This window comes from Dunckerocampus dactyliophorus, chromosome 1 (genome assembly GCF_027744805.1).
Source record: "Dunckerocampus dactyliophorus isolate RoL2022-P2 chromosome 1, RoL_Ddac_1.1, whole genome shotgun sequence".
Classification (NCBI taxonomy): Eukaryota; Metazoa; Chordata; class Actinopteri; order Syngnathiformes; family Syngnathidae; genus Dunckerocampus; species Dunckerocampus dactyliophorus.
The window spans coordinates 44,162,257-44,185,510 of NC_072819.1; the positions used below are offsets into that span (position 1 = coordinate 44,162,257).

Consider the following 23,254-nt stretch of genomic DNA (forward strand, 5'->3'; position numbering starts at 1 on the left):
AAAAAAGCCACATTTCGCTTATAATATGGGGACCTGGCAACACAAAGTAGTTGCTGCGAGACGAATGTAATGGTGGTTTCAGAGCCAGAGATAGGAAATTACACACATTACCTTCAAAATAAAGGTAATGTAAAACATTTTAAAGACTACGCCTATGTACGCCTATGTATATTTCTATATATCACTAAAATATTTTTTATAACAGTTATGGGAAAACATACTTATTCTTTTGAAACACAAAACAGTAAAACCGCTTACATTCAGGCCACGGATATTTTATTTTGGCAGGGTCTAAAGTGTAGCGTTTCCTATTATCTCAGCTCGGGCTCACGACTCCATTCAATCTCAAGCCTTTTATTAGCCAGTGTGGTGTTGTCTCCCACGTTGTGCTCTTGAAGGCCCCTCTGGCAGGCATGTCGGACTCAACTTCTCCACCTTCCCAAACAGAAGCGATGGCACCCGAGGGGTGTTTCCCCCCTGGGTACAAGCCTTTCAACCCCGAGGAACATGGCCTGGAGCGCGGCTTTCGTCTCACAGCCTACTCGGAGATGAAAGGATGAGGCTGCAAAGTCCCGCAGGAGGCTCTGCTCAAACTCCTGGCGGGACTTGAGCCAGACCGAACCGACGGGCCAGGGAAGGACGGAGACCATGCACCTGAGTTCGCGCAACAGTTGCCCGGCCCTCGGCTTGGTAGGGAAAATGTGTTTTCTAGGAAAGCTAGCTGATGCATGGCGTTGTTAGCAAGGATTGCTAAACGGACTAGCTAACGTGTGTTCGTATGACAGCTGCTGTCACAAATAATCTCAACTATTGTGGATGAATATGCATTTGCTGATAACCCTTGATTATATACCCAAGCGCTAACACAATAACTTCAGCAGGAAAAAAAACGACTTTGGAACGCCTAAAACAAATCACAATGTAGCATGAATCAGCATATTTTGAGGCGTTGAAGGCAAAGGGTTTTATCTGCGTCATGTGTTTTTCTCCAATGAGTAACTTGGAACGTAACGTGGAAATGCACCTGGCACGACATTTTATGAAAACATGACCTGATCACATATATTTTAACATTATATCACAATGCTGCAAAAGGCCTGTAATGAACAGAAATGAACCTTGTGTGTTTCCAGGAGTGGGAATGGACTGCTGTGTGATCCCTTTGAGACACGGAGGGCTCTCTTTAGTCCAGACAACAGACTTCTTCTACCCCCTGGTGGAGGATCCATACATGATGGTGAGGAACAGCTAGGTCTCCCTTCAAGTGATCCTTCAGACAGCTGGATTTGCGAGAAAATAACAAACCCTCTCACCTTGAAGTTCCTTGAGAACACCTGCAGCTCGCCATTCTTATTTGAATGCAATCTTTGAAGATTAGACTATTCCAACACAGAATCATTTATTTTGGCAAGACTATACAGGAAGTAATAGACATATTTTTATGAGAAACCTTATTAGGTACACCTGCACCATGTAATTAAATCAAATGCCCACTGATTACATCAGATGCATGGCGCTATCTGTCAATTTTGTGTATGTGGAACACATGCCGTAGTTTTAGTGTGAACCACAGTAGTCTCTCGTTTATCGCAGCCAGTTGGTTCCAGACTCAGCTGTGATAAGCGACTTTCTGCAAAGTAGGATTCCTTTTTTGTAAATGGAATATTTTTGTAGTTTGGCATAGAAAACCTGTTTATGAGCTTCTAAATAGTTTTTTTTTTTAACATTATTGGAGCCATCTTGACATGAAATAACACACATATTGTCATGTTACTTAGTGTAGTAGGTATAATCAGACAAAATAAGCCATTTAAGACAGTCGATGGCAGACGAAGTGACATCGGAAGTTCATAGTTGAGTTTTTGCTTGTGGGCTATGGATGCAACAGTAACTCGTGTTGACTATTATTATGATTATTATTGTAATATTATTCTTATTGTGAGATAATGTAAACCTGCAATAAAAGTCGGTTCCAGTCTGGTGCTCACTGAAGTGGTGGTCTCATCGAACAATTACTGACACCTAGTGACACGTAGAATACTACATTCACCCGTTGTGGTCTTAATGGCTTAAGCTGTATTTGTATTTTAGTGCATTTAACCATTTTTATGCTTGAAAAATCTTACTTCGGCCAAAATATGTACAATTTGCTTAAATATTAATTTGGATTAATAATAGGCGGTAGTCAACCACGAAACGGCGATCATTCATTAATTCATGTTTTCAAAAATCGCGGTAGTGGTTAGTACGTTGGCCACACAGTCGGGAGATCTGGAAGATCTGACTTCGAATCACCGTTGGGCATCTGTGTGTGGAGTTTGCATGTTCTACCCATGCATGCATGTTTCCTCCCACATTCCAAAAACATGCATGTTAGGTAGAGATGAGCGAGTACACCACTCTGTATCTGTATCTGTTCACCCATCTAAATTGTCCATATCTATACTCAGAATGGGCGGGGCATAAACCGGAAGTGAGTGTGATGTAATTGGAAATGGGCGGGGCTTAAATCAGTACGTCTCAAATTGACATGGATTGATCAGAAGTTGTTTATTGAGCGGCCATAAGAAGTGAAGCTCCCCATTCAAATGGAAGGATGCCAACATCAAACTGTAATAAAAGATACGTAGGATAATTACTATCTCTTTATCAGTGTTCATGTGAAACTTGTCGAAATGTGACCATGTAAAAATACACATTTTTGACCTGGAATTACTTTTTTATTAACCAATTACTAATTAATTAACCAATTATCTTATTTCAAGTGTCCAGGAGTAGGGGGTACATGGCTTCAGGTCAAATGTGTGAAGGGGGACTGTGTAAAGTTTGGGAACCACTGTTGTAGACGCAATCCTTTTATGCCCTCGGCTCATGAACTGAGTGTCTTGTGACACCCCTAATGTCTCTTGTTATTTACTCTGCAAGTTATTATTGTGTGCCATACTTTTTTTAGACCACCTTCAATTTTGTTGTACCTGTTGACAGTAAATACATTCTAGTTTACATTTATTTATTTATTTTTAATAAGTGTGGGAGAGTTATAAAAGATACAGTTGACCAGAAAACGGACACCTTTGAGGATGTCTGAATTGAATGCTTACAAGAAGATTTCATGTTTTTTCATGTCTTCTCCCAGGGCAAGATAGCATGTGCTAATGTCCTCAGTGATCTCTATGCCATGGGCATCACTGAGTGTGACAACATGTTGATGCTGCTCAGTGTCAGCCAGAAGATGAATGATAAGGTAATATTTATCATTTGTTTGTCTGTAAATGTTGTTTGAGCTGATCTAAGCGGGATTCTTATGATCACATGTCACAGGATCGAGAGCGTGTAATGCCACTAATGATTCGAGGTTTTCGTGATGCTGCCGAGGAGGGAGGGACTTCAGTTACAGGTGGCCAGACAGTGATCAATCCATGGATCATCATAGGGGGAGTGGCCTCAGTCGTCTGCCAGCCCAGCGAGTTCATCATGTAAGTCGCTGCCAAGGGTTACTCTGTCAAAAGTAGGCATTATAATTGAGAACTGAGAACCATGGCCTCGGATATGGAGGCCAAGCTTCACACTCAGATACAAACCGCCCCAGTAAATGCTGAATGTGACAGCCCGTTTAAGCAGTCAGTACCACATTGTCTGCAAATAGCCGAGACGAGATACTAAGGCCACCGAACTGGACTCCCTCAACGCCTTGGCTGCATCTAGAAATTCTGTCCATGAAAATCGGAAACAGAATCTGTGACAAAGGGCAGCCTTGGCGGAGTCCAATGTTCACCGGAAACAGGCTTGAATTTCTGCTGGCAATGTGAACCAGACTCCTGCTCCGGTTGTACAAGGACCGAAGGGCATGTAGTCGCGTGCCACCAATCCCGCACTCTCGGAGCACCCCACGAAGGACACGGTCAAATGCCTTTTCCGAGTCCACAAAGCACATGTAGACCGGTAGAGCAAACTCCCAAGTACCCTTGCAAGGGTGTAGAGTTGGTCCAGTGTTCTGCGACCAGGACGAAAACCGCATTGCATCTCCTGTAGCCGGAACAGTCGTACCCTTCTCTCCGGCACCCTGGAATAGACTTTCCCAGAGAGGCTGAGGAGCTAATTTTAAGTTGTATGAGCACTTTAACTCTCGATCACTTTTTTTTTTTTTTTTTGTCTCCCCCACTCCCCCTCCAGGCCGGATGGTGCTGTCCCAGGAGATGTCTTGGTCCTAACTAAACCTCTGGGGACACAGGTGGCTGTCAATGCTCACCAGTGGCTTGAACAGGTCAGTGGCTGTCCTTGCGTGCACATGAGTGTGATTTGAAACCCTTGACTATCACTGATTTTGCTCCTCCCTTCTCTTTGGATCATTTTGGCGAAACAGCCTGATCGTTGGAACAAGATCAAGCTTGTCATCACCAAACAGGAAGTTAAAGAGGCCTATCAGGAAGCTATGTTCTCCATGGCGACACTAAACCGAACAGGTATGCAACACAGCTTTTGTTATTGGTGCATCCTTCACATTTGTGGGCTTTTGTTTATGTTGAACTGTTGTGAAACTGAATACCAGCTTTTCCAGAAGAGTTTCTGGTAATCATGCTTATGCCCCCACCCCCAGCGGCAGGACTCATGCACAAGTTCCAAGCCCACGCAGCAACTGACGTGACAGGCTTTGGTCTGTTGGGGCATGCCAACAACCTGGCAGCACAACAACGCAACGAGGTGGCCTTTGTTATTCACAACTTACCAATTATCGCCAAGATGACTGCCGTCAGTAAAGCATGCGGAAACATATTCAATCTTGTTCAGGGCACATCATCGGAGACATCAGGTGGGACAATTTACACACACACACACACACACACACACACACACACAAAACCGCCAAAGATATTAACCCGTTTTAAATGTTTGCTTAATGTTTCATTTTTGTCATTGAAAACTGTTTCCACAATAAACCCTTGTTGGGGAAAAATGTGTCATCATGACATCTTCTTGCTGTCTTTCCAGGTGGACTTTTGGTTTGTCTGCCCAGAGAGCAGGCCGCCAAGTTTTGTTCTGAGATGAAGAGCCAGGGCTCGGGGCCGGTAGGTCAGGGTGCCTGGATCATTGGAATTGTAGAGAAAGGAGACCGCCGTGCTCGCATCATCGACAAGCCACGCATCATCGAGGTTCCACCACGAGGAAGCCAAGTAACCAATCGGGAGAACAGCTCAGCAAGCCCTGTGCCTCTCCCCAATTTGTCATAGACTTGTGTTTCATCGTGTGTGTGTGTGTTACTTTGGGGGGGGGGGGGTTTGACGACGACGACGACGACGACTGACGATGACGATGTTGTCGTTTCTTTTCCATTGTTGTTGGGGTTGGGCCTTTTTAATTTATCTAAACAAAGGCCTTCTAATGAGATTCACCTTGTCAGAGTTGAAGCTGTACTGCTTGCCATTTAATTCTTAAACAAATCATCTAATAAGCAAAAAAGCAGATTGTGTACTACTGTGAAGAGAAACATTCCAAATCATTCATCCCTAATTCCGATACAAATTGAATGTGTGTGTGTGTGTGTGTGTGTGTATGAATCTTTTTAGGTGATGGTGCCTGCCCCGTTTTGTTGTCTGTATTTGGAAAGGAGATGTTGATGTGTGATTGAATTTATACCATGGAAATCCAATAGTTCATCTGTGGTTGCATCTGGCTCAGTTCAATCCTGAGGAAGGTTGAGCAGCTTCCTCTGGACAAACCCACTGGTTCCAGATGACCTGTATCAGCTGATTGGTCATCCAGCACCAAGTCACTTACAGCTTCCTGTTTATGAAGCTCCACGCTATAAACCCCTGCCAACGGGGACAGGTGGAGTTGATGTTTTTTTTGGAGGCATGTGGACTTGGCTTGCTGGAGGGCTAAAGCGGTTAGTAGATTTCCTGCTCGTCACACTCAATAAAAAAAAAAAAAAAAATCAAGTTTGTGTGCGTTGTTTGTTGTGTCTTTGAGGCTTCTGGGAATTCACGTATGTTACTGACAGGGGAAGGTTTCATTAGATCTTCATACGATACATGCTACCCAAAAAAACATCACTTTGTGCAGAGGAGAACTTTCAATTACTTCCAGATTACCGCTGTGTCAATATTACTACTTCATTTGCTAAATCATGACCTAATACATATTTTAAATACGTATGTCACTGGAGGGGAAAACTTGAGCATGATGGAAAAAATTTAAACTGAACTGCAAAGGAAACTTTAAAAATGTGACCTGCTTTGTTAGTGTGGTGTAACAGTGGTGTGAAAAAGTGTTTGACCACTTCCTGATCTCTTATTTTTCTGCATGTTTGTCACACCTAAATGTTGTAGGTCATCACACAAATTTAAATATTAGCCAATGACAACGCAGCTGAGCACAAAATGCAGTTTTTCAATTAAACTTACTAATGGAGAAAAAAAATCCAAAAGTGTGTGGAAAAACTGATTGCCCTCCCTGTTAAAACATAACAGGTGAGAATTATCAGTCTGGAAAAGCTTATAAAGCCAATTCTAAAGCTTTGGGACTCAGCGAACCACAGTGAGAGCCCATGTCCACAAGTGGTGAAAACATGAAACGGTAAGCCTTCCCAGGAGAGGCCGGCCAACTAAAATTACCCCAAGAGCTACTCATCCAAGAGGTCACAAAAGACCCCACAACATAAAAAAAATTGCAGGCGTCATTTAACGCAAGTGTTCATGAAATAAAAATTTTAAAACACTGCAAAAATGGCCTGCATGGCAGAGTTCCAAGACGAAAACCACTGCTGAACAAAATTAACATTAAAGCTCCTCTCAATTTTGCCAGAAAACATCTTAATGATCCCCAAGGCCTTTGATAAAATACTCTGGTCTGATGAGACAAAAGTTGAACATTTTGGAAAGTGTGTGTCCCTTTACATCTGGTGTAAAAAAGTAACGCCAGATTTCAGGAAAAACATACCAACAGTAAAATGTGGTGGTAGTGTGATGGTCTGTGGCTGTTTTGCTGATCCAGGACCTGGGAGACTTTCTGTGAAAAATGGAACCATGAATTATGTCTACTAAAAAGGCGAAGGAAGGAGAATGTACGGCCATCTGGATCATTGGATCATTTTATAATATACTGCTCAAAAAAATTAAAGGAACACTTCGAAAACACATCAGATCTAAACTGGGGGAAAAATGATCTTGAATATCTTTCCTGATAATAAGTGGGTGATCTATTAGTAACAAAATGATGCCACATCATTTGATAGAAATGAAAATGATCACCCTATAGAGGGGGGAAATCAAAGACACCCCAAAAATGAAAGTAAAAAAATGATGCAGCACACTGGTCCATTTGGCTAAAATGTCATTGTAGCAACTCAAAATGATTCTCAGTAGTCTGTGTGGCCCCCACGTGCTTGTACGCATGCCTGACAACGTCGGGGCATGCTCCAAATGAGACTACGGATGGTGTCCTGGGGGATCTCCTCCCAGATCTGGACCAGGGCATCAATGAGCTCCTGGACAGTCTGAGGAGCAACCTGGAGGCGCCAGATGGACCTAAACATAATGTCCCAGAGGTGTTCTATTGGGTTTAGGTCAGGTGAACGTGGGGGCCAGTCAATGGTATCAATTCCTTCATTCTCCAGGAACTACCTGCATACACTAGCCACATGAGGTCGGGCATTGTCGTGGACCAGGAGGAACCCAGGTCCCACTGCACCATCGTAGGTTCTGACAATGGGCCCAAGGATTTCATCCCGATCCCTAATAGCAGTCAGGGTGCCATTATCTAACCTGTAGAGGTCTGTGCGTCCTTCCAGGGATATGCCTCCCCAGACCATCACTGACCCACCACCAAACCGGTCATGCTGAATGATGTTGCAGGCAGCATAACGTTCTCCACAGCATCTCCAGATCCTTTCATGTCTGTCGCATGTGCTCAGGTTGAACTTGCTCTCATCAGGGAAGAGCACAGGGCACCAGTGGTGTAGTTGCCAATTCTGGTGGTCTACGGCAAATGCCAATCGAGCTCTACGGTGCTGGGCAGTGAGCACAGGGCCCACTACAGGACGTCGGGCCCTCAGGCCACCCTCATGGAGCCTTTTTCTGATTGTTTGGTCAGAAACATTCACACCAGTGGCCTGCTGGAGGTCATTTTCTAGGGCTCTGGCAGTGCTCATCCTGTTCCTCCTTGCACAAAGGAGCAGATACCCATCCTGCTGAGGGTTGAAGGGCCTTCTACGGCCCTGTCCAGCTCTCCTGGAGTAACTACCTGTCTCCTGGAATCTCCTCCATAGGCCAGGTACGGCAATGATGCCCTGGTCCACATCTGGGAGGAGATCCCCCAGGACACCATCCGTAGTCTCATTAGGAGCATGCCCCGACGTTGTCAGGCATGCGTACAAGCACGTGGGGGCCACACAAACTACTGAGAATCCTTTTGAGTTGCTACAATGACATTTTAGCAAAATGGACCAGTGTGCTGCATCATTTTTTCACTTTCATTTTTGGGGTGTCTTTGATTTCCCCCCTCTATAGGGTGATCATTTTAATTTCTATCAAATTATGTGGCATCATTTTGTTACTAATACATCACCCACTTATTATCAGGAAAGATATTCAAGATCATGTTTCCCCCAGTTTAGATCTGATGTGTTTTCGAAGTATTCCTTTAATTTTTTTGAGCAGTGTATATTATAATAATTGATATTGGGTCCACAGATGTGATGCTCTATCCCCGCACAGTCTGCCTCTCAAAAGCGAGACTGGAGCTCCTGCTTGCCCCAGGTTTTGCATTCTTATACAGTAATGCTACCCCCCGTCAGGCGACTGGTGCATCACCGTTGCTTGCCTTTCGGACACTTGCCCTTTTTGTTGCCAAGGTTTGTGCTTTTAATACTTACCACGTTGGCCGGTCTTCACTCTTTTTAACTGTTTTGGCCTTTGATGGCCAAGTTTACCCCGGAACGGTTGTGTGTGTGCGGGTGTGCGTGCGCAAGGTCGTGCTGTTTAGTTAATTTAGTCATTGTTTATTGTTTTCGTTGTAGTTATTAAATCTGATTCAGTGTATGTATGTCTTTTCTTTTGATTCTATCACTTCTTGCTTTTAATGTGGAGTTGATGTCAGTGTGAATTTTATTCTAATTAGATAAATATTTTAATCCCTTCCATGTGGTAACTTTTCATGTATTTCTTTTGAATATATTGTAATAGAATATCTCCGTATGTTTAAAAACACCTCCTCTGCCTCATTGGTGCAACGAACCTAGCATGGCTTTTAATTCTATTGGATAATAATTTCCTTGAGTGTAATTCCCAAGGTGGAGTTGTCGGTCTCATTTTGTTCAAATCTATCCCATAACCCTCGTATCGCCACACTGCTAAGGGTGGCCCAACCAATAGGTTTAGGGGGCAATCACTTGTGTTGTCATTGACTAGTATTTCAATTTGTTTGATCTGAAACATTTAAGTCTGACAACTATGCAAAAAAAAAAAAAACCTTCAGGAAGGGGGAAAACATAATTTGTTAGCTCCAACCACCAGGGGCAGCATACGCACAAAAAGAATACAGAAGAAGAGACACGGAAGTGTGTGTGGGAAAGTAAATATACTTGTCATCCAAGGAGTAGATAAATACCGGTGAGAGACAGTTAAATACTTGTATACATTTACGTGTCAAATGTAGCTTTTTAGCGGATTGGTTTTAGATTCAATATGACACTCGATTTAAAAAAAATATTTTTTTATTTTTGCAGCCTGCGACCAATCCACGTCCATATCCAACCATGTGAATGTGACCGTGCGCCTGAAATATGAACTTTAAAGCTTGACAACAATATTTATGACCGTATTCGGTAGGATTTCTGTGACCACCATGCCATATCTCGGCAATGAAGACATGGTGAGGGACCTGAGGAGAGCTCTGTCCAACCCTCACGTCCAGTCTGATCATCTTCGTTACAGGAACATCATCCTCAAAGTTATCAGGTAGGCGGGCTAAACATACTTAATTTACACGTCATTTGTTTGTGTTAATGATCAAATCTCGTGTGACCTGTCTCTTCTGGAATTCTCAGAAAATCCTGTTCACACACACACACACACAGACAAAACACAGTACTCAATTTCATCTACAGTCCACACCAATCAAATGTTCCATAAATTGCCCAAAATGTTGACTAGCGTCAAGGCCACAAGACTAATTCCAATGCAGCCCCTCCAGATTTACGTTAAGCTGGCCCAAATCCTGATACAATCATATTAATAAGTCAACTGAGTGTTAAATTTGTCACCCCTTTCCCCCTCTAATCTTCAAAACACTCCCACCCTTTTCCTCCCATGTCTCAGGCTGATGTCGCAAGGCGTAGATGTATCAAGCCTGTTCAGCGAGATGGTCAAAGCGTGTGCAACAGTAGACATTGTCCAGAAGAAGCTGGTCTATGTCTTCTTGTGCTCCTATGCTGCTTTAAACCCAGAGTTGTCTCTGCTGGTCATCAACACACTGAGGAAAGACTGCCAGGATCCAAACCCCATGGTGCGCAGCCTGGCGTTGAGGAACATGACCAACCTGAGGTAACTCGCCCGCACTTTAGTTGTTGGTGTGATGATCATCTAAACCTTTTAGCTTTTGGATTTGACTATGCATCCTTGTTCCAGGTTACCCAGTTTGGTGGAGTATGTGGAGCAGCCTCTGACAGCAGGACTGAGGGACAGAGCTGCTTGTGTGCGGCGCGTCGCTGTGCTTGGCTGGGCCAAACTGCACAATCTCCAACCGAATTCTGAGATCGGTGAGTGGCTTAGATGTCATCTCTTCTATCTATCTCTGTCAAGTAACTGTAATACAACAGCCACCCAAATAAAGTACAGTATATTTGTCCAGGCATGAATATAATTTGTGCTTGTCCAGATCCACCAGTGGATGCTTTATTTTTTTTTAAATGTGATTATATTTCTGGCAGATGTTACAGTGGTGAATGAGCTATACAGCCTTCTGAGGGACCCAGATCCGGTCGTGATGGTTAACTGCCTTCGCGCTCTGGAGGAGATCCTTAAGCAGGAAGGAGGGGTTACCATCAATAAACCCATTGCTCATCACCTCCTCAACAGGTTGGCCAAGACTTCACATCAACTGAGTCAGACGAATGCTGTAAAACACTGAGAGTTTCGCTTAGTCAGTGAACATAATCTTCTGCCTCTGCATTTGTTTATTTCACAGTTAAGACACAAGTCTTAATTGTCAAGTGTTAACAACCTCTTTGTGTTTGTCAACATAGGCTGAAGGAATGTGACGTGTGGGGTCAGAGTGAGGTGCTGAAGATCCTCCAGCGCTACCAACCTCATTCTGATGATGAGCTTTTTGACATCCTCTCCCTGCTGGATGCCTCCTTAGTCAGCCCTCACCCTCCAATCATGGCTGCCACGCTGAGCCTCTTCCTCAGCCTCTGCTCTGCCTTGCCGGCAGTCAGCTTGGCAGCCCTGGAACGAGTACGGGGTCCCTTACTGGCCGCCTGTGGGAGTGCGTCCAGAGAGATGAGGTTCACTGTGCTCTGCCACATCCAGGTGAGTGTGTGTTTTGGGGAAATATAAACATGCACTGAGATGGATAGGTTACTTTTAAAAATTCCCTAACTGCTAGATACCCTAACATTAATAACTACTCCAGAATATTGGTAATACGAAGGTAGATAATAATAAATATGAAGGTGGCACATGAAAGTTAGTTTGTTCAAAGCCCTTAATAAGGGTGGTGATGGTTAAAATATTAGTGGCATTAAAATGACAGTGGCATGACTGTGTATAATTAGCACGAGCTTGAACCAGAGTCAGCAGAATGATCCATTAAGCTAAAAGCCCAAGCTGTCAACTCGCTGTCCAGCGCAGCTCTTAGGTGTCAGGGAGTGAGGTTTATTAACATACTCTTGTACAGCTGCCCCAGCTGGCATTCGTGACGGTTGTTATGATAGGCAGGGTTCCTACACAAGTATGAAAAGTATGGAATTTGATTTGAGAAAGTTCCAGGTCAGGAAAAGTATGGAAAATGGCAACACAAATATGGAAAGATATTCATGTTTCCAAGACTGTTGCCACTGTTCTGTTTCCTAAAAGATAAAATTATGAATAACTAAAAGAAAATTTTAAAAATATTCACATTTGCGAGGCTGAAATCAGAGGATATTTCCATCCATCCATCCATTTTCTATACTGCTTCTTCCTCATTAGGGTCGCGGGGGCATGCTGGAGCCTATCCCAGCTGACTTCGGGTGACAGGCGAGGTACACCCTGGACTGGTCGCCAGCCAATCGCAGGGCACTCAGAGGATATTTTCATTTTTAAATTTAAAAAAACAATTAATCAAATGCAAAAATAGTTGTTGATTAATTGGATAATTGATTAATCAGCGATTTATCGATTAATTGTTGCAGCTCTTACTGAGTCAGTAAAAAGTGGAATTTTGAAGTGTCAAATCCATAGAACCCTGGATAGGCTATACATTCAATGATAGCTAATATTAGTAGCTAAAATTAGCCAAATCACTATCATTCGCTGACAACAATGTAGTGCGTGTGCCCGTGTTACGTCGGGCACACGTACTCAAATCAGGAAGCGGGTGGGATATAATGATTGCAGTACGTTCCGAAATTAGAGGCCTCTCAGCAGCTGCCCTCCATGACATAACGAACCTTTAATACGTCTACTATTGTATGACAAAATGAGAGAATATCTCTGTAATACTCAGTATTTGTATGAGCATTGAAGGAAAAAAAAATACTAAATACTTCTGTACTCAAAGATAATGTTGGGTCATGTGATTGGAAATCAAAATAGTATTTTTTTTTTAACTTAGATTGTATTTTCTTACAACCACCTACTGTATTGTCACATCTTTTATGTACAGTATCTTATGTTCCCCATGCAGTTGCTGCTGCGGTCGGTCCCTGGCCTGATGGGGGCACACTACAAACGTTTCTTCTGTGGCTATGCTGAGCCAGCCTTTATCAAGCAGAGGAAGATGCAGGTGAGGCATATCTGTCTACAAATGTTGATGCTTCTACTTTATCTTCGAAAAACAGACAGGCCGCTTCGCTGCTTAGGATACTATTTCATGTATGCAAGTATCAACAGGATCGACGCAGACTTTTAATAATAGTAATATGAGTACTGTTGTGTTTGCAGGTGCTGGTAGAGCTGGTAAATGATGAGAATGTAGCAATGATACTAGATGAGCTGAAGGAATACTGCACTGATGTCAACACTGACACTGCTCAGGCTGCAATATCAGCAATTGGTAAAGACTCAGTGTGTATGGCAGTACATGGTTTGTTTACACACCTGTCTTTGTTGCTTGACAAATATTAGGCCATCTTAACCCATAATAAAGCACTGTATCCCATCTGTGCGTAGAACAAAAGTATTTTTTTTTGGATCACATACACATGTTTGTAATCTTACGTATGTAGTGACTGTACAGCAGGGGTCGGGAACCTATTTGGCTAAGAGAGCCATGAAAGCCACACATATATTTCTGTGAGAGCCGTATCATAATTTTTAACATTGAACACAATTCATTGTGTACATTTTTAAGCAAAACCAACACTTTTAGAATATAATATGTCTGAATTTATTCTTTTTAATAACGTTACTGAAGCTAACCGATGGTGAATAAAATACTTCTTACCATTAATGCGACTTCTGGTGTTGCATGGTTTTGCACCGCGCTCCATATCTTTGTTTTCGCCATCTTCTTCTTCAAAAGGGTTTGCTCTGCACAATTAGCTAGCTGACTGTTTGACCAAAGGAAGCGTGTTTACTTCTTGACCTCTCAACGACCTGGGTAGGGTACCGTATTATCCAATAATAATCAAGTTTTGGCGTCTGACCCGGAAAATACCTTAAGTACAGCTGGGATTGGCTCCGGCCACACGCATTACGGTAGGAAATGGATTAAAATGTATAAAAAAGTTTTATATTTTGAACGTTATTTCTAACACTGTGATTTCTGTAATGTTTTACATTAAAATGTCACCAAAAAATAAACTATACAAAATTTTTTGTTAAGGAATGTTTGAGAGCCACACGCAGTCATCAAAAGAGCCACATCTGGCTCCCGAGCCATGGGTTCCCTCCCCCTGCTGTACTGTAATCCCTCGTTTATCCCGGTTAATTGGTTCCCGACCCGATAAGTGAAGTAGGATTCCTTATTTATAAAGGAAATATGTTTGTAGTTTGAGCATAGAGAACCTATTTATGACCTTCTAAATTCGTTTTTTAACATTATTAAAGCCTTCCAGACATGAACTAACACCCCTATAGTCATCTTTGCACTTGTGTTACCCAATATAGTAGACATAATCAGACAAAAGTAAGCCATTTAAGACATAAATAAGACTCACGCTCGCGTGTGTTGCTATAAATGTGTTCCCTGAGGAAGCAGAATGAGCGGCGGACAGGAAGTGACACCAGAGGTTCAGAGTTGAGTTTCATTTTAACCATGGGTTACGGTCGCAACAGTAGCTAGTGTTTTTATTAGGGATTTTTATTAGGGACTGTTGAGCCTGTTGTAAAATAATTCAAACCTGCAATGAAAACCTGTTGTGTGGTTGTGTATCCCGAACATTGCAGTAACATTACTGACACCTAGTGGCTAGTGTAGCATGCTACGTCAATGTCTTTGGATGCATCTTTTGAATGCCTTCTTATACAGTATTTGCATTTTAGTTCATTTAGCCATTTTTATGCTAAAATTTTCTAATGCTAAATTTAGGCAAAAAAAACCATAACATTCACTTAAATATGCATGTTATGACTAATAATAGGCTGTATTCAACCATGAACATTTAAAAAAAAAAAAAAAATTTTTGATGATAACATTTTATTTATCATCGATTCAATGTCAGTCTCCTGGCTTTATAGTTTAATTTTGACCTGATTATTATTAAAGCGAGATTGAAAGCAAATAAGGTGTGTTAAACATCATGTAATACATAGAAATATACAACGTTATAAACAATTGCAGGATGCTGCGACCCACGTTTGTAACATTTGTGGTAACTTGCAGGTCGTATTGGGAGGAGCTATAGCGACAGATGTCTAAAAATCCTTACTGGCCTGCTTGGGCTCAAACAGGAGCACATCACGTCTGGTAATATTTATTTCCTCATCGCTTTGTTAGGATTTCTATCAGATCTGTTACATTATGCAACTTACTATCTCCATCTGTGGTCCCCTACCCCACTGTGCAGCCGTGGTGCAGACAATGCGTGATCTTGTCTGGGTGTGTCCTCAGTGTAGTGAAACTGTATGTTCTGCTCTGGAGGGGTGTGAGGAGATACTACAGGACAGCCAAGTGAGTCTGACACTGCTGCCCACCCACATACTGCTCATCATGATTGTTACATGCATGGTATTGTTGGCATTACCCGTCCTTGTGTTGTTTGTTTGTGATAATAGAAGAACCAAAGGAACATGTCAGTCAGTTTCTTCATGAGCTGATTCTCAGGGCAGTGAATCGATCACAACTGGCTGTTGAGACATTTTACCTCTCATCCAAGCTGGCTTCATTAGTTCATGCTCATAGGCTAGATAGGACGGCTCTAGTCTGAGGGGATGGTGCAAGATCCTAACACGCCCCAATCAAGAAAAGTGGTGCAAAACGACAGTCCTTACAGATACAGTGGAGTGAGGCCTGCAGTTAGAATGCAGCCCTGTGGGAAACCCACAGGGCTGCATTCTTGTGTGTGTGTATGTGTGTTTGGTTCTTAACTTTTGATTTCAACCCATGTGTCATCCACATGTCTGTACCAATGACTAGGTGCTCTTCCCTAAAAGGAGTTCCGAGCCCAGCTTACCAAGTCCATGTACAGGATGGTCACCTAAATATTTTTGTTATGCTCTTTCCTCTATCAGGGCAAGCAGGCCTTGCTCTGGTTCCTGGGAGCATATGGCGATAGAGTCTCCAGCGCCCCCTACACATTGGAGGTGTTCATTGACGGCGTGAGGTGTGAGACCTCTCCGAGAGTCAAGATGGAGTTACTGACTGCCTCTTTGAGGTTGTTTTTATGCCGTCCTGCTGAGACCCAGGACATGCTTGGAAGACTGCTGCACTACTGTATAGGTGTGTTGTTTGCAACAGAAAGGAAGGAAGACCGAAATCTCAGTTTCAAACTGAAATGAAAATACCATCTTATTCAGATTATTATACAGAAGTATATATTTAAAAATAATATATTATAATCTCTTTTTTATACAGATGAGGAGACAGACATGTGTGTACGTGATCAGGCGCTTCTGTACTACCGCCTTCTACAATGTGGGGTTGATGAGACACGCAAGGTTCTCCAGGGTCGGAGGTCAGACCCTTCTCTTGGGGTTCTTATCGGTCGTCCTGCAGAGCCTGTAAGCCAGTGGGCTCACAGTTTCAACACACTGAAGCCTCTCTGGCAGAACACCGCAGAGACAGAATCAGTCAACAGCGAGAACCGTGAACACACGTCTGACCCCACCTCTGACCTCTCAGAAACTCTGAATTCACGTCAAGTTGAAAGTGTTCCGACAGGTGAGTTTAAAGCATAAAAAATATATTCTAGTGGCTTTCAGTCCAAAATAATTATAATTCGAAGCTCTTCACTCAATATTCAATAATTAGTATGGCCTGTATTGTAACCAGCCACCAGGGGGCAACTCGACTGATTGGTTGGCCTCACTTTGAACTCGTCCAAAGTGATACTGTTTACAGGGGAGAAATTGGAAAAAATGTGGATCATATGGAATTGCAGTAATGTTAATATTACAAGAGTGAGGTCTCAATTTGAGTATACGTTTACAAACACAGCACTGACGGGAGGCCTACGCCAGGACACACAAGAACTGCCAAAACGGCCGCTTTGATATAATTTTAAAGTAACCGTACATTAGTCTTTGCATTTGTGCTATACTGAACTAATATGACTTTGCCTGCTAAAAACCTGTATAAGGAGGGAAAAATGAATATGAACAACAATCTTTCTCGACAGGCAAAGGTTTCTGTTTCAACAGAAATGAGCATACGGCTTAAATTTATTTAGTCTATTTATGTCCTCGTGTGTGACCACATGTCAAAAGTGAAGTTAAGTTCCCCTTACAGTGGTTCTATCAAGCTTGACTGAGGATGACGGAAAGACACACATGCTTCTAAAGCAGGGGTAAGCTTGTACCTGTAGATATTTACCTGATTTTGAGTAGCTCACCAAAGGGTCAGAGAATATCTGTTTCAACTCTTCTTAGTTTTATGACTAAATTCAGACTTTATGACTTGTTGACGCATTACCATGCTGTTTGAGTGGAGATCTGCTTCGGAAATGAAGTACAATTTATATTTATCTTTGCCAATGCAGGTCTAATCGAAAGAGTTTTTTCTGAGCTAAATATAAAGGCTCTGATAAGCGCTTTGATAAAGACTTCTTCATTTCTTTCTTGACTGATTGATTTTGTTATTTAAAGACAGTTGTCACAAACTTACATCTGCAAAGGTTGAATCAAGCCTTCTGGAGTTTTGTTGGTTGAAGATATTTCAGCTTTCGCCTAAAAGTCTTCTTCACTTCTAAAATTTGTCTCTGGTGGGTGTGTCCCCAAGGGCTGGTCACTGGTTCTTGTTGTTATTGTGGCCCGGCGTGGATAGTAAACAACCGTCCTGCATAACAATAGGTTGTTCAAAACAACTCATTAGTGGCCACTCTTCCTGTTGAATGAGAAAATCTTTGGGGGAAAGATGTAGGACGGTGGTTCCCAAACTTTTCACAGTGGTGTTCCCCTTCAGACATCTGACTGGAAGTCATGTACCCCCTCCTCCTGCACACTTAAAAAACACAACCACAACCACACAATGAAACATTTTTGATATATTATTCAATATATATTATGACATTATATATAAAAAAAATCATGTGTCTTACTGTATTTTTCAACTGCACACATAAGCTACTAATTTAAAACTTAAAGGGTTTTTGCGGGGTAAGATATCTCCTGGCAGTTTTGTCTTGTTTGATGAATTTATTTGTATTTTTATGTGCATTGAGTATTTAAGTGGTGACGAGCTGTGGTAAAATGTGAACTGTGACCTTTATGCTCTTTTGCTGTGCTTTGTTCTGCAACAACATGGAAATAATCAGTACAAGGCAACTTTACACGTAAAAGTAATAATTATAAATAATTAAGAAAACAGGCACATAATGTACAGAAATCAATTAGGAAAAATTATTTAAATACGAGGGTTATTACTGAGGCAAATTGACATATGAGCACATATAGCATGAGATTATTCACCAAGCCAAAATGCACAGCAGCACAGAGCTAACATTTTTAAACCTCCCCTCCGTGCATTTACGCACAGCATTAACATTTGTGAACAAGGACGAGGTGAAAGGAAGAATTGAAAATACATGTCTGTCTGTGCAGCGTCGGAGAAAGTCATACGCATACTGTAAGTCTCAATCTTTATCACACATGGTGTGTTCAAGGACCATTTAATAACACGTGCAAAATTGCCGGCTTTCTAACAAAGTCAGTGCATCCAGTCAACAAACAAATGACATAGAGCTCAGAAAACACACTAATTAGTCACAGTACCACATAAGACCATTTGGCACACAATATAAATGATGTTGAAAAATATTCAAGATTAAACATTTTCAATGCATGATGTCGTCATCAAACTTACTTATTTGTTCATCTAACGCACACAGAGCAGTGAACAACTTCATGCTGTCACCTTTCTTCTGCACTGTTTTACCGCAGTGAATCCTTTGCATGCATTACGTAAATCTCAGTGTTCGGTGCTAATGTAGTCATGCCATTTAACATTTTTATTCACGTACCCCCTACGGCAATCTACACGTTCCCCACTTTGGGAACCTACCATGTAGGACATTGTTAATAGCAGATGATAGGTGATAGCTCAAAACTCCTAGGCCTTCCTAGTTTGACGTAAATAGTTTCTTTCACACCTCTTTCAAACCAGCGGTCGTCCCTATCCAAAATTTGGACATCATTGTCCTCAACGGAATGACCCTTCTTTCTGAGATGCTCTGGGCCCGAAGAAAGTGCTTTCATATGTTGTGCCGTGCATTTGTGTAAGGATGTTTGTTCTCAATGTAGAGGTCATTGTGGTCATCAAATGTGGTGGTCTCGTATGTGGCTGTGGTTTGTCAGAGAAAGGATTTTCTCCAAACATAACATACCACCGATGCACTTCAAACTCACCAGTACCCTCAGACAAAAGCTGGTTCACCCGAAGGACAAAATCCCAAGAAGCAAAGTCAGCAATGTTGTTTATGCGGTGCAGTGTAATAAGTAGTCCAATGCCCTACATTGGCGAGACCAAGCAACTCTGATACAAATGCATGGCACAACATAAGAGAGCAGTTTCTCCAAGCAGTCAGCAGTTTGCAGTTTGCATTTGCATCTCAAAAAGAAGCAACATTCCTGAGGGGCTATCCACACGGAAATGTTTAATGGTAAAGTATTTTTCGTTTCAGGTCACCCATAAAACGGTATTAAAAAAAAAAAAAATGCTTCCACAGTGTGACAATCTGAAAACGCCGGCTCACCGTTTCCGTATGGACTAGCAAACTCACTACGATTTAAATGACGCCACTGCCTGGTCGCCATCACGTGACCAGAAGTGGGCTTTGACGACAAGCCAACATAATATTTGAATATTTCAAGTGTCATGACTCACCGCAGTCAACATTCTCTCTGTATAAAATGATGCACATGTAATTCCACTTCGTCGTAAGTCTATACGAGCCTTGGAATGTGGAAGACGACGGACTTATGCACGTTTTCTTTCTTCTTCTATGGTTTGGTGTGTCATGCGGTTCCGTCCGCGTACCTAGTAACGACGCCACATGTAGGTGTCCCTTTTGTATTACATCGTTTTCCCTCAGTTGTCTGTTCCTGTCTGGATACAACTATTGTCTGGATACTAACACAGTGTGGTTGTGACCAAAAATAAATTCCCAAGAACGTTCCCGTGTGGACAAGAAGTGTGAGGACAGTGATCCCCCAAAAGATTGTCTCATTCTGCTTGTAGGACGAGTTGTTTTGGCCCCTGGCAAGCAAGCGTCCTATTGTTTATTATTATGGTCGTTCACCGCTCACGGCGGGCCACAATACCAACAACAACCACACTGTGACCAAACCCAGGAGACACAACCACCTGAGACATAATTAGGGAAACTCCACAGCTACATTTTTGAACTGAAGAAGACGAATGGTGAAATGTCTTCAAAAAGGAAGCTTCCAGTTGCCTTGATTCAATCCTTGCAGATTACCATGACCTGGATGGCTGAGAATATACACAGACATACTAATTAATATGTATAGGTGGTCCTCGCGTTGCGAATGATTTCCGTTCCTAGACTGAAGTCACACTGTACACAAAATGCATGAAGAACCCAAAATACAGTAATAAAAAGATTAAATACAAGAATTAAATGAAACAGTTCCCAGATTTGACCCCTCTACCATTCATTAGTGTTCAAATAATATTTGTCCTTATTGATGGTTGCGACCGACAAGACCAAAAGAGCGGCCAATATTGGTGGGCGGAGCTTTAGGATGTTCATTTTCACTTCCATGGTGATGGTTTTCCTTTTTATTGGTGCACTGCCGCTTGGGAGACGTAATGAAGCGGAACAAGTTAACTAAAACGCAATGTTAGTTTCTTTTGCCGTATGGCTGAGTAGGCATACATTACATTCTTGGTGCCGCGCACCATGCGTATTCTTCCGCTGGAATGTGCCGTAACTAGTTCCCGAACAAGTCTCGTGTTTCCGTACCAAAATTATGGTTTTAATTAATTTATGGGAGCGCATTTGTAACTGTGAAACGTAAACCGACGACCACCTGTAATTGGTTTTGAAATGTCATTGCCTACCACATATAGTATATGTTGCATTCAGTGGCTCCATATCCAGTATATATTGTACAATGGAAACTTCTCATTCAAATTAAAAAAATTCTATCCAAATTCAAACAAAAGGCCAACCAGCATCGTAGAACCAATTGTTTGACTTCAAATATTCAGTTAGGAATGACATCTGACGTGTCTCCATCTAGCCCCTCCTCTTCTCTGAATGCATGTGTCCTCCAGACAGTGGTGGTGAGTGTACAGAAGCACCTACAGACGCCTTGGCGACCAGTGCAGTTGTCCCTCTTAGTTTGTTCCCGACTCTCAGCCCGGAGGACTTTGAGCGTTTGTGGCTGCAAGGTAACGCCAGAGCTGTGTAATAACTCTTAACACCATGGTGAAATCTCATAACCTGAGTTAATCATGAGCCAGTGGGATTGAGTTTCGGATGAGCCAACCTTTTGTTTTATGGCACCTCAATCCTCTGTCAATCTTTAATGAAAGGAGCTCCATCTGTTTCATGGTTGAACAAACCGTTCTTTGCAAGGGTTCACTGATGAAAAGGTCTGGCTAGAATACTGTATCTTATCTACTGAAAGAGGTAACATTGTTCCTGGTGTTTTATCTGGACTTCCGCATTTCACAAAATGCACATTGTTTTTGTTACCCACAGCACATTAACAATTTAAACCAAAATCACATTTAGTAACACATGAGACCTTAGGAAAATAAATAATAAATGAAACCCAATATGAAGCGAGTGCAGTGAGGTATGTGTATGTAGGTGATGGGACAATGGAGAGGTGTTTCTTTTGTGTAATGTAAAGACCTCTCTGCAAACTGCATCCATAATAAAACATGTTTTATGAAGAGTAATTGTAATTACCTAAGATGTTGTGCATGGGAATGCTTAGTGATGCTGTACATCAGAGCATTGCAATTGTACACATCTCACCGTTTATTCTTTTTGCTACCAGTAATCCTCAGTATATTGAATTCACACTTCTGTCTTTGTAAGTACATATTTTTGACTCAGCCTTAGTATTAGATCTCATTAGCGAGAACAGGTACACATGATGTTTTGGCCAGTCGGATTATTTCTTGCACATGTTTATGCTCAGAACACAATCTCACTTTTTCCACAATGTTATAATTTCCATAGAACCTGGTTTTTAAGGGTTTTGATCCTTTTTTTGCTGTTAGGTGCTGAGCATGCTGAGGAGGAGGATTATGTGTGCAAGACAGAACACATCCAATGTCCAGATGTGACTCACTTTTTGCCACAAAACTTTCAGGCGGCAATGCAGCTGCTCAACATCCAGACGCTGGCCTTCACGCCGCCACACGTGCTCCCCTGGAGGGTCTACCTGTACACGCACGCTGCAGCCAGTCCCCGCAGCACGCTCATCCTGGCAGAGCTGCTTTATACTGGAGAGACAAATGAGGAGGGAGGTGCACATGAAGGCACTGGAGATATAGAGAATGCAAATGAAGTAGCGGTAGAGGGAAGAGCGGAGGCACGGGTCAGTCGTGAAGAGGAAGAAGCATTTGCACAGAGGAACAACATCGAGTTGGAAAGGGAAGACAGACACATGAAGGAAATAAAAGTGACTTTAAAGCAGCAACCAAGAGATGATGACGCTCTGGGGGGGTTTCTGTCCATACTCACAACGATACTGCACACGCTGTCCTCTGAGACAGAATAAATGTACATCATTAGCATTTTTCAGCACCGACTTCCCCACAGAAGTTCCAGAAAAAAAGATCCTGGTGGCTACCTGGACTCAAGGGGGAATTGTTTTATCTAGGTAATTTGGGTGGAAACGCAGTGGGAGGGGGGGGAGGTTTCAAAAGTCCAGGGAATTTGAAAAGTGCCTTCTGTGGAAAATGTGTTATGTACATTACGTGTTCTCTGTGATCAATTTATGGTGTAGCCACCTCAGCAGGATTAGCTCTTACCCAACCACAACTATAAAACTGAACTTTTTTTTATGCGTTAAAATGTGCAACAATTTAGATAAGGGGTGTGAAACTCGTGCCATGGAGGGCCGAGACACTGCAGGTTTACTTTCCAGCCAGTCGCTAAAGCAGGTGATTTTAATGATCAACACCTTCAGTTTGAGGGAAGGAGCTCATCAATTAAATCACCTGATGAAGAAACTGGTTGGAGAGAAAACCTGCAGCGTCTCGGCCCTCCAGGGCACGAGTTTGACACGTGATTTAGATGGATGACGGATCAGAAGGTCGTGTTACCATCACTAACCTGACAGGGGCGCTGCAGAGTATCGCATCCTCACCTGGAAAAGTTTTAGACCTGTCCTGCCGGTATCTGAATTATCTTCATACTATGAGTCGAAGTAACATAAAAATAATAAAAGTGCAGGAAAGCTTTGAAGTGTTGTGA

General features: G+C 42.3%; 2 protein-coding genes across 4 annotated transcripts; both read left to right on the forward strand.

Moving 5' to 3' along the window:
- The first annotated feature begins 307 nt into the window (after positions 1 to 307).
- sephs3 (selenophosphate synthetase 3) lies at positions 308 to 5,928 on the forward strand. The gene is made up of 8 exons (XM_054779342.1): positions 308 to 690; positions 1,134 to 1,237; positions 3,137 to 3,244; positions 3,322 to 3,476; positions 4,174 to 4,264; positions 4,364 to 4,463; positions 4,598 to 4,810; positions 4,990 to 5,928. Exons 1-8 carry the CDS (start codon positions 414 to 416, stop codon positions 5,226 to 5,228), a joined length of 1,287 nt encoding a protein of 428 aa, XP_054635317.1. The 5' UTR covers positions 308 to 413; the 3' UTR covers positions 5,229 to 5,928.
- Positions 5,929 to 9,521: 3,593 nt separating this feature from the next.
- On the forward strand, positions 9,522 to 22,917 carry ap4b1 (adaptor related protein complex 4 subunit beta 1). Of its 3 annotated transcripts, none has more exons than XM_054789111.1 (14): positions 9,522 to 9,605; positions 9,722 to 9,953; positions 10,314 to 10,538; positions 10,623 to 10,753; positions 10,925 to 11,072; positions 11,240 to 11,525; positions 12,883 to 12,981; positions 13,140 to 13,251; positions 15,022 to 15,105; positions 15,206 to 15,309; positions 15,870 to 16,077; positions 16,213 to 16,518; positions 21,094 to 21,210; positions 22,054 to 22,915. In XM_054789111.1, the coding sequence occupies exons 2-14, from the start codon at positions 9,808 to 9,810 to the stop codon at positions 22,554 to 22,556; spliced, it is 2,469 nt and encodes an 822-aa protein (XP_054645086.1). In that variant the 5' UTR covers positions 9,522 to 9,605; positions 9,722 to 9,807; the 3' UTR covers positions 22,557 to 22,915. The 3 variants fall into 3 exon arrangements, with proteins under 3 accessions (XP_054645086.1, XP_054645096.1, XP_054645106.1); XM_054789121.1 differs by having other exon boundaries at positions 9,545 to 9,605; positions 9,825 to 9,953; XM_054789131.1 differs by lacking the exon at positions 21,094 to 21,210 and having other exon boundaries at positions 9,550 to 9,953; positions 22,054 to 22,917.
- The last annotated feature ends 337 nt before the right edge of the window (positions 22,918 to 23,254 follow it).